This window comes from Polypterus senegalus, chromosome 5, assembly GCF_016835505.1.
Source record: "Polypterus senegalus isolate Bchr_013 chromosome 5, ASM1683550v1, whole genome shotgun sequence".
Taxonomy (NCBI): Eukaryota; Metazoa; Chordata; class Cladistia; order Polypteriformes; family Polypteridae; genus Polypterus; species Polypterus senegalus.
Genome location: NC_053158.1, coordinates 44,985,834 through 45,000,359, shown reverse-complemented (window position 1 = coordinate 45,000,359; position 14,526 = coordinate 44,985,834). Strand labels below are relative to the sequence as shown.

Genomic DNA, 14,526 nt, shown 5'->3' with positions numbered 1-14,526 from the left:
AATTTGGGTTTAAAAACTCCAGGGATCTGATAAGTTGTGATCAGTTATAAACTTTGTAATTATCTTTGCGGTGTTAGTTGCGTTCCCCTGTGGAGGAAGTCTTATCTAAAAGTGGATTTAGAACACAATTAAAGTCCCCAGCCATTATAAGTTTATGAGTGTTCAGATTGGGAATGGATGCAAATAAATTTTGTATAAATTCCTTATCATCAACATTAGGTGCATAAACATTTATCAAAATCATTTTACAGTTAGATAAGTCTCCCATGACCATCACATATCTCCCTTCAGGATCCAATACTACATCTGATGCTACAAATGGTACTGTTCTATGTATGAGAATTCCCACCCCTCTAGTTTTCTTTGTAAAACTAGAATGGAACATTTGGCCAGTCCAGTCTTTTGCAGCGGAACTGATCCTTACTTAGTAAGTGGGTTTCCTGTAAAAATACTATTTTAGCATTTAGACCTGTTAGGTGAGAAAGTACTTTCTTTCTCTTTAATTCGTGATTCAGGCCTTTAACATTCCAGCTTACGAAGTTAACTGTCCCATCATGGAGACACTGATTCTGAGTTTTTGATGTCATTTATAGTCTTAACTGGAAGTGAAATAGTTTAGGTCTTAATTTCCTATTCCCCAAGAGTTGTTGCCATGCAGCTTATTATTACGTTGATAGTTATAATTATAAAGATTGAGATGATAGATTAGATATAGATCAAGCCTGCTCTCTTTCTCTTCCCCTTAACCCCGCACCCTCCCTTTTTGCCTCCCCAGGTGAGGCTAAAACCCACTTCATGCAGTCCCAGTCCTCTGACATACCCAGAGACAGAGCACACCCAAAGCACATCAAGCCCCCATGCAGTGGCGCTTTAAGGTTAAAAGATAGAGATATCTGTTACCAATATAGTCTTTAAAAGAGGAAAAAAAAAAAAAAAAAAAAAAAAAGAATTTTGCATATATACATATATATATATATATATATATATATACACATATACATATACATATATATATATACATATATATATATATATACATATATATATATATACATATATATATATACATATATATACATACATACATATATACATACATATATATATACATATATATACACATATATATATACATATATATACATATACATATACATATACATATACATATACATATATATACATACATATACATATATATATACATATATATACATACATATACATACATATATACATACATATATATATACATATATACATACATATATACATATATACATATATATATATACATATACATATATATATATATATATATATATATATATATACATATATTTACATACATATATATACATATATACATATATACATATACATATACATATATATATATACATATACATATACATATATACATATACATACATATACATACATATATCCCCATATATATATGCCATACATATATATATACATATATATATATACATATACATATACATATATACATATACATATATATAGATACATACATATATACATATATACATATATATATACATATACATATATATATACATATATATATACATATATACATATACATATATATATATACATATATATATATATATATATATATATATATACATATATATAATCTTCAGCAATTTTAGTGCATTAAGATGATATCCCCAGATAATAAACCCAGGTGATGGTGTTAAAGATGTGTCCAAAACAAGCATAACAAGTCTTAATGCAGTAATAGCAATAACAGTAAACCAAGGGTATGATATTGAACAGTCTCATTTAGGGTACACATGAAATAATTAGAAAAGAAAAAAAGGAGGAAAACGTAATTAAGCACAATAAAACATAAACATGATTTTCTTTTTATTCAGTTTTATTGAGTGTTCCTGCCAGTCCCCGCATGTTGCTGTATGCTATTTCTTTTGTACTCCAGGACATGCAGAGGAGAGAATGGTATAGAGCAGTAAGCGCCGAAACAGGACATATCACTAAACAGTTTGATGTTTTCCTCACACAGCTACATTCCACAGAAATGGATATTGGCAAGTTTATAAAAGCAGGTTACACATTTAAGCCCAGGCCGTGGGATCCGCAAAGCAACAGCACTAACCACTGCACTAATTTATAGTAACAGGAAATGACATTAGTTAGCCATCTACTTACTAGCCTACAGCTTCTTACTCGCACAACAAAAGGAATTCGTATTTCATGTATTGAGTGCATTTGAAGTTTACCCAGTCCAATGCGGGTACACTAATTTAATTCTCTGGTAAACCTGGCACACTCAATCGCTTATCTACACCGAAGGACTGTGGAATTTAACACGCAACTAAAGAGTTAAATTCAAATTGAGTCACTTTAATTCCCACCATTTTCAGACAAGAAACGTACCCTTGTTAAAAGGCCAAACTTGAATATCCTAGTCAAATCTACTGGCAAATCTGGCACACATGTGAAAACATCTTGTACGTACACAAAAGTATCCTGTATGTAAGTGATATTTTTATGTATGTACGAGATATGGGTTATCCCATAATTTTTTTCACTGTGCGGTTCAGAGCTTCCGTAGCTTAATCAAAACACCCAAACATAACATGCTGCACCATATACAAATACAGCAATACACACAACAGGATGACATTCTTACTTAACTCCTAAACGGTTGGGGGTATAGCTGGGTAGCTGTCTGAATAAGGCTCCAAGTAATACCATAACAAGAAATGGACACACACACTCATTAAACATATATAACACACAATATACAGATTTTTGGGTGGCAGTACAATGAGCATTTTCCTGTAAGTGCCATTATTGAAGGGGCAGAAGTAAAAGTAAGCATTACCACATTTGATATACAGTTTGTTGCTGAAAATTTTCAACTAAGAAAACAGAATTCTTGAGGTAAGGTAGTCATACTCAGCAACCCTATACAACTATAATCATGTCACGTGAAATTGGAAATGTACTACTTGACAATGTGACAATAATGACCCTATAATCAGTTTTCATCATCTGGTGTAAAACTATAATGTTATATAAGATACAATTAGATAATGAGGGTCAAAATTCAAAATTTAAATTATGTATTGCTTCCTAATACCTTAAAGAACAATAATAGATAGGTTTACATTATTTTGGATTAACCTGTTAACCAATAGAACAATAAAAGCACATACTTATATTAAAATAACTAAAAAAAATCCTTACCTTGTGATATCATACACCAAAAGAGCTCCAGCTGCACCTCTGTAATAGGACCTTGTTATTGAACGGAAGGATTCTTGACCAGCCTGCAAGATACACAGTACATATATTATTTATATGTATATATATATAATTATATATATAATTTTTTTAAGAGGCACTGCATCATCAGGAAGCTAAAAATCATTTATTTTTGCTATAATTATAGACTCTGAAAAACACAATGAGTAAATGGTGGTTAGAATACTGTATGCTACAAGTCTGTCTATAAACACCTCACATGGTAGGTTGGAGTGGGGGGAAGCAAAAACACAAAAATTATTACATCATACAAAGGACTCTTACAATACTCCATCATAGTCCTGTAAACCGAACTGATAACCTGCAGCTCTACATTTGAATTCAAGAACCCAAGCTATGGGCAGCTGTTGACATTAGTATAAACTAGCTCACTGTAAATAAATGACGAATGACCACTTTCATCCTCACCATCTGCCAGAGTAAAGGCTGGTGGAAGGCCACAGATGCAAACTACACATTTGATAATGTGCATAATTCGAATAACATTTTAAAACATTATCATTGGTAAAGGTGTAGCTTTCTCATTTTTAATATGCACATTTCAAATAATTCTATAAATAATTATTAACAGTAAAAATCAAAACAAAAGGTTTGGCAGAAAATATGGACAAAATGCAAGGTGAAAGAAAGCACATAAACAAACAAATTAAGCACAGGAAAAGGAATTCATAGACTTTATTTTAGAGACAGTCTTAACATACAGTAATAATCAGGAAAAGTGTCTGGAGTAAAGGTAATTCAACCATTAAGATCTAGTCAAGTTATTTAAAAGATAAATGTCTAAGGTTAATTTGAGTATGGACAAATGACTAGTAAATGTGGCAAAGTGAAACAAACTTTTAAATATGGAGATGGTTGAGAAACAGTGGTACATGTTTAGAAGTACAATACTATGCAGAACATTTTTATCCTCGAATTTACAAAAATTATGATATTTACAATAAATGTACAGAGTATGAGTAAGGAGCAAAATAAGAAATTACAAAAGAGAATGCAGCTGTACATCAAATAAAAGTGCAGTGTCGACTGCAGGGCTTATAATTATAAGCACAAGAGAACTAAAGTTAGAAAGAATATTAGGAAAGCTAAAATGCAGGTGAAACGGAATACTACTAAAATAAAACAATACTGATGGCACAACCAGGTTCTTTCATTGTTTTATTTAAAAAAGAATGTTCAATGAGAAAGTGAAGTGTATTAGAAACAGCGGGTAAACTGAAAACAGCAAATGCTCTCATTTCATAAGAACGCATATACGTGTGTTTTTCTCAAGTTTGAATGTAGAGAAAAGCCAAGCAAAATGACACCTTTTACTGGCTAACTAAAAGAATTACAATATGCAAACTTTCAAGGCAACTCAGGCACCTTTAGAAATTGATTATCTACTAATAGCAACAGAAATTCTAAGAATTCTAAGAAAATAAATCACAATGACTAGATAGCATTTATACCAGAGTTTTCATGGAAAGTAACAATGACATATTTTTACATATAATACGCTACCATGGCTGTTTGTTTGTCTGTCCAGGATTTTAAATCACCTGTAGCAAACTGTTTGACCTATTGACCTGAAATTTGGTACACATATACTATGTGATGTCCACTATCCACTTTCGGGGTGATGATTGACCTCCAAGGTTATTCCTCTTTTTATTTTTTTTTTTATTGTAGAATCAACTCTCGGCAGCTGCCAGCAGGGCATTATGGCCACTCTTCTCATCCCTACCACCTTCGCTGTCACTTTCTCTACCTCTTCATATCTAAAATCAATCTTGAAGCAGATTGAAGACTTAAGTGAAACATTAAACAAAACATACTAAGTAATAAGTAACTGTAACACAAAAACTGACTTAATCAGTTTTAATGCGAAAAGATGCTGACGGAAGAAGAGAAGAAGAAGAGGACCACTAGGGTGGAGAAAAGAAGAGCTGCTCAGGAAGCGGGAAAGGGCATCATCCTCTGAACAAACGAATGCTAAATGTACAGAGAAAGAGGATGAAAACTAGGAATGATCAAGTCAAGTGGATTCACTGCACGTTATCATGCAGTGCGCCATTACTGGTGAAGTATAAATCCAAAACATACATTTTTCAAAAATCAGTGCACTGTAAACTTCTAAAGCCTGGCAGTTTGCAAATATTGTCCAATTAAATAAAAAGGGTGATCCCTCTGTTCCAAGTAACTGCAAGTAAGCAAACTTAACATGAATCATAATTAAATTAATAAAAGCATTTAAAAAAATAAAAAGATATACCAATCAGATATAAGAGTGTTATTGAACAGAAAAGCATTTGATCATAGATACATCATTAGTACACTTCACGAGATTGCCAAGTTGCTGGCTAGCTAATTTTTATGTGAAGATATCAACATTCATCGCGAACTAGGCAGAGCACAGTCAATCAATCTCACGATCTAAACTTTACTAGGTACACCTTTTGTTAATGCTCATTGCAATAGGCAATAATGTAGCTGTAATACAATACATCTATTGATTGCAGACATGTTCAACTTCTTGCTGACCAAACACTAAAATGGGAAAGATGCATGATGCTGCCAACGCAATGCTTCAGTGTGGGGACTGTATTGGACAAGTGATGAGCAGTGCCTGGTTGTCTCCACACATACTGCTTAGAATTAAGGCCAAAAAGTTTGATCTTGGAGTTTGCTAAAAGACACCTGAAGGACTCTGAGGTGGTGAGAAATAAGATTCTCTGGTCTGATGAGACCAAGATAGAACTTTTTGGCCTTAATTCTAAGCGGTATGTGTGGAGACAACCAGGCACTGCTCATCACTGCAATTACAAGCTGAAATTCATGCAACATTTCCATAAACGACGCGTTGATGTGGTGCTGTATCATCATCCCTGTAAGCAATTTTTGTAGTTTTAAATTCACATTTTTCTCACATATTATTTAGTGTTCTTAAATAATGTATCTCAAGATTAGAGTACCAATACTGTGGTTAAAAAAAAAAAAAAAAGCTGTCAGTTTTATTTTTGGAATTTTAATATCAACTTGTTACTAAAGCTATTGATTTTCATGACATCCCCAAGTACATGTGCTGAGGGCCTGCATGAAGGATGTGATGCTGCTAATCATCAAATACTAAGGCCTGATAGTTAGTACCACCCTATTCTACTGGATTTTGGACTTACTAAGTCCTAAATTGAGAAATCTGGTGATCAGCTTTCCTGGTATAAAAAGTATAAAATGCTGAGCTGTAATCTATAAAGAGTATGTATGATGTGCAAGGGTTATGGCATCCTCTGTGGACTTCTTCTGATGATATGCAAACTAGAGGTGACCAAGTCTATTTTGGAATATTCTATTTAACGTATCACAGCACCATTCTCTCAAACCACATCTTCTCAACTGGAGTGAGTGACATTGTTCTGAAGTCATTAAGACAGTACACCTGTATTTTCTTAAACAAAACTATAACAATGTTAAAAGATTTTTAAAACACACTCTGAAATTCAATCCAGAAAAAAAGTCTTACTGACATTAAAAATCCTCCACCATGCACAGAAAAAACAATGTTGAGCTGCAAGCAATCAAATGGTTTGCTACTTGTTCTCATGATCAAAACAGGAAGCATTTAATTGATCTGGCAGGTATACTAAAGAACATACTGGATTAGGTTTTACTATGTAGTCAATTACACTCCTAATCTCTGAGAAAGTTTAAGCAAATTGTTACAGTTGCTTAATTCTATCGCTAGCTTACTACTGTACTGATGTTTACCCAGTTTGTTTTTCAGGGTTTATATCTGCATTTCTTGTATGTTCACATACCACTGTTTAAAAATGCATATGCCTTGACAAAATTCTTCATGTCAGCAGTGATCAACAGTTTCGTATTATGAAAACAATGTGAATTTTTCCTAGGCACACAATCATCCACACATGTCCAACATACTCATCCAGATCTGATGAAGAGGCTCTAAACACATCCCAGTTTCCACAATCAAAGCAGTGTAAATTTTTTTTTCTGTTTCATTAGTCCAGCACTAATTTCTTACTGGCACCTCAAGCTTCTGTCTCTGCTTATAATGTGATACCAAGAGTATGGCTGATTGTGGTGTAGGAGTGGTTCAGAATAATAGCACTCCTGAGATGGGTAAAAAGACCTGACATTTGCTTTGTTGAAGTTGGCTGCAAAAATGAATAATCCTTTAGGATGTAAACATTTATATTTTGCAATAAATTACAGATCAGTAAGAATCTATATATATAATTCACTAAGGCAAGACACCCATGGAAAGCACGCCGGAAGGGGCGTGGATTCACTAAGCCGCTGACAAGTAAGACACCTATGGCGCACGCAGGGAGGAGCCGCGCCCAACAACTACAAGACCACTGGATACAACGACAACTCGCAGAGCCACGCCCACCAACTCGAGCGCGATGACACAGAAAGAATGGCGTCATTTATATTCGTCTGTCGTAGAGGCCTCATGTTCCTCCGAGCCACCTTGACTGTTCATAGAGGCATGTTTCTCGCGGAGGTGAGTCGCCATATGCAGTGTGTAAAACGGTTTGCGAGGGGTATCCCATGGGATCCTTAAAACATTCCTTTACAGCTGAGGTTAAAACACAATGAAGTAAGCAGTCTTTAAAAACCGAGTTTTCGGTTACAACGCACGACCGCGTGCACCATAGCAGACTGTTTTACACGCTACATACAGCAATTCATATCCGCGACAAACATGCGTCTTCTTCACTCACGGACAATTATATGTTGCTCTCTCCAGAGTTCCTTCTTTTCATTCACTTTCTGTTGTATCCTCAAACCCTCCCTTTTAAGACAACTGTGTCTTTCCAGAAGTGTTCAACCATCAATAAATAATTATGCGGCGTTTGTTATGCCGCGGGTTCACTATTGAGTTGTATTTTGCTCTCTCCAGAGTTCCATCTTTTCATTCACTTACTGTTGTATTCTCACACCAACCCGTTTTAGACAACCGTCTCTTTCCAGAAGTGTTTAGCATTCAATAAGTAATTATGCATGAGATTGAGTGTGTGTCTACCCAGCGCATATGGAGGAATATTTCGGACAAAATTAAATAAATAAATGCACAAATAAATAAAACTACTGTGAAATGTGAGCATAAATAAATAAATGTGTCATGAAATGAGTGCCTAAATAAATAAATATGTCATGAAATGAGAGCATAAATAAATAAATAAATAAATAGTCACGAGATATGTTTTTTGTTGCTTGTTCATTTAATTTTGTCTGCAACATTCGTCCAAACCATCATGAAATACGACTTGAAATAAAACTGTCACTTTCACTCATCTAAGTTGAGAGGGTGGGCTGTAGCACACCCTATAGTTATTGATTGGTGAATCGATAGCACAAGAATTAATTACAAAAATGCTTACTACACTGATTAATGCATTCTGCCGAAGATATTATGTATTTCTGAGAGTGAATTGAAGATTTATCGGAAGAAATTGCAATGTTGTTACAATGTTTACCACTGATCTCAATTGTAAAGTTTTTTGAAAAAGTAGCTGTGAATATGCACCTGACTTTATACTCTTAAAACAAGGGTCAAATACTCAGTTCAAAATTAGTTGGCGCTGCTTTGGGCATTCCATTTCAAAGTACCTAAACTAATACAGCCGTTGCAGCTTACCGTATATCAAACTGGCTCATTCGCCTTATGATCGTCTTCTCCGATACACCATATAGATCTGTAATCGGTTGTACTTTTAAACCGCATAGCTGATGGTCTCCTATTGACTCAGTTGCAATCTCAAAGGATGGACGTCCAGAGCAGGGGACTGCATCACCTGAACTGGATTGTTGTTCTTCGATATTTTCAAAAATAGTTTAATCTATATCGGAGTCTAAAAGGGCCGCCAACATTGCAATTTCTTCCGATACATCTTCAATTCTCTCTCTGATATACGTAATATCTTCGGCAGAATCCATTTCATCGGCAGTAGTAAGCATTTTTCTAATTAATTCTTGTGCTATCGATTCACCAATCAGTAACTAGAGGGCGTGTTAGAGCCCACCCTCTGATACTTTGACGAGTGAAAGTGACAGTTTTATTTCAAGTCGTATTTCATGATGGTTTGGAGGAATGTTACGGACAAAATTAAATAAATAAATAAGCAACAAAAACATTTCGTGACACATTTATTTATTTATGCTCTCATTTCATGACACATTTATTTACTTGTGCTCACAATTCACAGTACTGTACTTTTATTTATTTGCGCATTTATTTATTTATTTATTTATTTAATTTTGTCTGAAATATTCCTCCATACATGCGGCTGGCTAGGATTTTTTATTTTGGATGGTAAGGAAAATAAGCAGAAACCAGAAAAACACTGGAAGAACTCCCTTGGAAGATAAATCAAATGCTGCTTGATAAATAACTATTTCAATTCAGGTAAACAATTTTTAGAGATTATTTCGTTCATGATGCTGTTCATTATAGACTATATGCCTCCTCCTTTAATTTTACCTGATAATTCAGTCCAGCACCCACAAAAGACAGTAAAACTATTTGGATGTGTTGAGCAGCGTCTGGTGTTTGTGCAGTTAATCATGTTTCCAAGAAACAAAATAAGCACAGCAGTTTGTGATGATTTTCCATGTAACCAGTCTTGCCTGCATTTCATCTAGTTTACTCTTCAGCAAAAACATACCGGGCAAAGGAGGTCAATTGTCACAGTGTTTTGTTCTCACCTAGATGTGCCCTCTTCATTCCAGTTTACTAGCTGTTTTTGTCCAGTTATTCTTAGTTGAGTCCATCATACTGGCTAATAGCTGTATCTTCATATTTATTGGTCAAATAATTTAATTATGTATACTTGTGTCCAAGTAATAATAATTTTCACCTAACTGCACAAATTTCAACAATAAAATTATACATATATATAAAAAAAAAGCACAAGTAGGTGGGGAGAAACAAGCCACACATCACCACTCTCCGGCACCATAATTAATGGGAGTTCATGAAGAAAAGATACTACCAACACAACCTGTTAGAATTTTATTAAGGCAAAAATTATTTCAAAATGTTTTTGATCCTGTTCATACTTATGACCAATTTTGAAACAAACTGGTTGATTAATTGGCCGGAGACAAGACTAAAAATAAGAGAAGGAGAAGAACATCCTACTTGGGCCGAGGTTATCAGATGAGATATCCAGGGATTTGTACTTGCATCACTACTCTTTCTCATTTATATTAATGACAACGATTCTAATCAGGTCAGTAAATGTGAGATATTTTGCACTGACATGATAATAAAATTGGAGGGAATAGTAATAATGAGGATGCAGCAATAATAATTAAGAAAGGCTAGAACAACAGTCAAAAAATTAGGCAGACCCCTGAAAAATGCAGATAACTTAAAGTATAAGGATTTACAAATCATAAGGAACATAAATATTAGATGAGTAATGCTGAACTACAGGAAGCAATCTCTGAAATGAATTTAGCGGTTCACAGTAATACAAAGTCCTTCTTCCCTAAGCAATATACAGATGCAATTAAAAAGACAAATAATGTTAGGTTATATCGATAAACCTTCTGAACTCTAAATCAAGGAATCTTAAGCTCAAGTGTGTGCAGCAAGCCAGAGAGACTAAATCTGGAACACTATGGGTCGTTATAGTAAAAGTGTGTGCACTACACAAACTACCACGTGCATCCCAGATGTCAATTATATGTCCTACTTTAACAGGCTGAAGGAATTAAGCTTCTTCAGTAATAAACCGGGAAAGCGGCATGGGGACAGTTCAAGTCCTAAAACAAATCTCAAAGCCATCCCCAAAATTGTTAACTCAGATTTCTTTTAATTAAGCAATGAATCGTACACTTAGGAACACCAAGGGCATTTAACATTGAAGCCTGGAAGTAATTGTGGGAATTTGGAAGAAACTACTAATCATGTACTAGAAGCAATTTTCAAGTTAAAAAGTTGGCAAATATAAAGATTTCCAACATTACACTTAGATATGCCTACTTGTCTTCTCAATATTGCAGTCTTAATAAGAGGTGATTTCCTGATGTAACACAAAAGTGCAAGCCAGCAACATATATACATGTATTTAAAAATCTATTAAACTGTAATTTGATAATATTGCATTACACTAAAGAGTACCAGCAGAAAAAAAAACTGAATAATAAACTAGGATTGCTTACGCATTAAATACTTTGACATTGGCCACAAAAAAAAAAACACAAAACCCACTGTGTATTGTTCTTAACTAAAGAACTCATCACTACAGATACAAAGAATCGATTCACATATTAGCCAAGTAGACTTGTATCCAACATGAGAGAGAGGTTGTTAGGCACATTAAGAGGAGATTGGCTCAAAAATATAGAAATGCTCATACTGACAGTCTTGTTGGCTAATAAATCATAGGTTTGTTATCTTAAGAGCCTGTTTTTAAACATACAGTGCATCCAGAAAGTATTCACAGCGCATCACTTTTTCCACATTTTGTTATGTTACAGCCTTATTCCAAAATGGATTAAATTCATTTTTTTTCCTCAGAATTCTACACAACACCCCATAATGACAATGTGAAAAAAGTTTACTTGAGGTTTTTGAAAATTTAATAGAAATAAAAAAACTGAGAAATCACATGTACATAAGTATTCACAGCCTTTGCTCAATACTTTGTTGATGCACCTTTGGCAGCAATTACAGCCTCAAGTCTTTTTGAATATGATGCCACAAGCTCGGCACAACTATCCTTGGCCAGTTTCGCCCATTCCTCTTTGCAGCACCTCTCAAGCTCTATTAGGTTGGAGTCAATTATGATCTCTCCAGAGATGTTCAATCGAATTCAAGTCTGGGCCAAGTGCAGAGCGCTCTGGAGCAGGTTTTCATCTAGGATGTCCCTGTACATTGCTGCAGTCATCTTTCCCTTTATCCTGACTAGTCTCCCAGTTCCTGCCGCTGAAAAACATCCCCACAGCATGATGCTGCCACCACCATGCTTCACTATAGGGATGGTATTGGCCTGATGATGAGCGGTGCCTGGTTTCCTCCAAACGTGACCATTGGCATTCACACCAAAGAGTTCAATCTTTGTCTCATCAGACCAGAGAATTTTGTTTCTCATGGTCTTGAGAGTCCTTCAGGTGCCTTTTGGCAAACTCCAGGCGGGCTGCCATGTGCCCTTTACTAAGGAGTGGCTTCCGTCTGGCCACTCTACCATACATGCCTGATTGGTGGTCTGCTGCAGAGATGGTTGTCCTTCTGGAAGGTTCTCCTCTCTCCACAGAGGACTTCTGGAGCTCTGACAGAGGGACCATCTGGTTCTTGGTCACCTCCCTGACTAAGGCCCTTCTCCCCCGATCGCTCAGTTTAGATGGCCGGCCAGCTCTAGGAAGAGTCCTGGTGGTTTCAAACTTCTTCCACTTACGGATGATGGAGGTCACTGTGCTCATTGGGACTTTCAAAGCAGCAGAAATTTTTCTGTAACCTTCCCCAGATCTGTGCCTCGAGACAATCTTGTCTCGGAGGTCTACAGACAATTCCTTTGACTTCATGCTTGGTTTGTGCTCTGACATGAATTGTCAACTGTGGGACCTTATATAGACAGGTGTCTGCCTTTCCAAATCATGTCCAATCAACTGAATTTACCACAGGTGGACTCCAATTAAGCTGCAGAAACATCTCAAGGATGATCAGGGGAAACAAGATGCAGTCATTATGGGGTGTTGTGTGTAGAATTCTGAGGTAAAAAATGAATTTAATCCATTTTGGAATAAGGCTGTAACATAACAAAATGTGGAAAAAGTGATGCGCTGTGAATACTTTCCAGATGCACTGTATATGCATCTTCTTGGTAAACATCTTGTGATCATTTTATTACAATTGTGAGATGTAATTAAAACAAGCCTTCTGTTTTAGCTTTTTCTTGTTAATATCACATGTATATTTATTACAGATAACTTTACGCATATTCATTTCATTAGTAAAAATTTATTTTACATTTTATCTGTTTTAGTAAAACATTTTGATTTAAAGGCCACTGAAGAATATTGAATTTTATTTAGGGCTGAGAATCAATTAAAAAATGTAATTGATTGCATAAATGTACGTAATTAATCGTGATTAAATGCATCTAACATTAAAACATGTAATTATAAAATTAATACATAAATAATGAAATTAAATACATACTGAATCACAAACAAGTGATCAAAACAAGTGTTGACTTTGAATGCACTGCTGAAGACTGATATAATTGAATTTCTTAAATGGGCATACATTAAAACCTGTGTTAAAAGTCCATAAATACTATCCTCAATTGTTCATCACCATCATCGACTTGATAATTATATTCTACACAAGTATTTTTCAACTGGTGTGCCACGGAAATAACAATGTAGTGCCCCTGGGCCATGACTTGAGTGAGTCACAGTCCTTAGGTGGCTGAAACCTGTCTAAGGAGGATGAGACTACCTGGAGAAGTCAACATAAAAGGAGCTCTGTGATCGCCTTAAGTTTAATCACAATCAGACTTGTCTAACCCCTCTGAACTGTCTTCTGCTTCAGTGTTATGGCCGAGAAGCACATGCTCTTTTACTGTTGCTCCCCTCAACTCACTTGGCAACTCTGTGCTGTTCGTGCACATCACGCTGCTCCTTCCTGTCTGCATCCACCCCGTGACTCCTGAGCTCAGTTACCAATGCTGAGCAAAAGCACCTCCGTTCCAGCACCTTCCACTTTCAAACCCATCTCTCCCTCTCCTTTTAACCTTTTCTCAGGACTTCTTTCTCTTGCTAAGATGTTTCATTATCATAACCTATAAAGTAACAATGTGTTTTCTCGATGTTTACAACTCATTATTACCCTCAATTCCGTTGTCGTCAAAAGTCGACATCCACCCTAAAAGAGTTAAAATGCCATCCTGACCAAAGCACTGTCTGAGGAGTTTGCATTGTTGCTGGCCTAGGATGCCACTATATTTTTTAACGCGCTAAACAGGCCACATTAATCTCAAAAATGAACACGTTAACTTTCCCAGGCCTAATTTTATTAAACAACTAGCAAACTACCCGCGCTTCGCAGCAGATAAATAGTGTGTTAAAAAAGTAAAGAAAAAGAAAAGGAAACATTTTGAAAATAACGTAACATGATTGTCAAAGTACAGTGGGATGCTAAGTTTGGAAGTTTGGGCAACCTTGTTAATAGTCATTATTTTCCTG

General features: G+C 35.3%; 1 protein-coding gene across 1 annotated transcript in view; it reads right to left on the bottom strand.

The window, feature by feature from the left end:
- Nucleotides 1–14,526, bottom strand: part of rab2a (RAB2A, member RAS oncogene family) — an 81,771-nt gene that overhangs the window by 31,920 nt on the left and 35,325 nt on the right. The window contains exon 4 of the mRNA XM_039754565.1: nucleotides 3,244–3,326. Coding sequence (XP_039610499.1) covers nucleotides 3,244–3,326 — 83 coding nt within the window. The remainder of the gene's footprint in view (nucleotides 1–3,243; nucleotides 3,327–14,526) is intronic.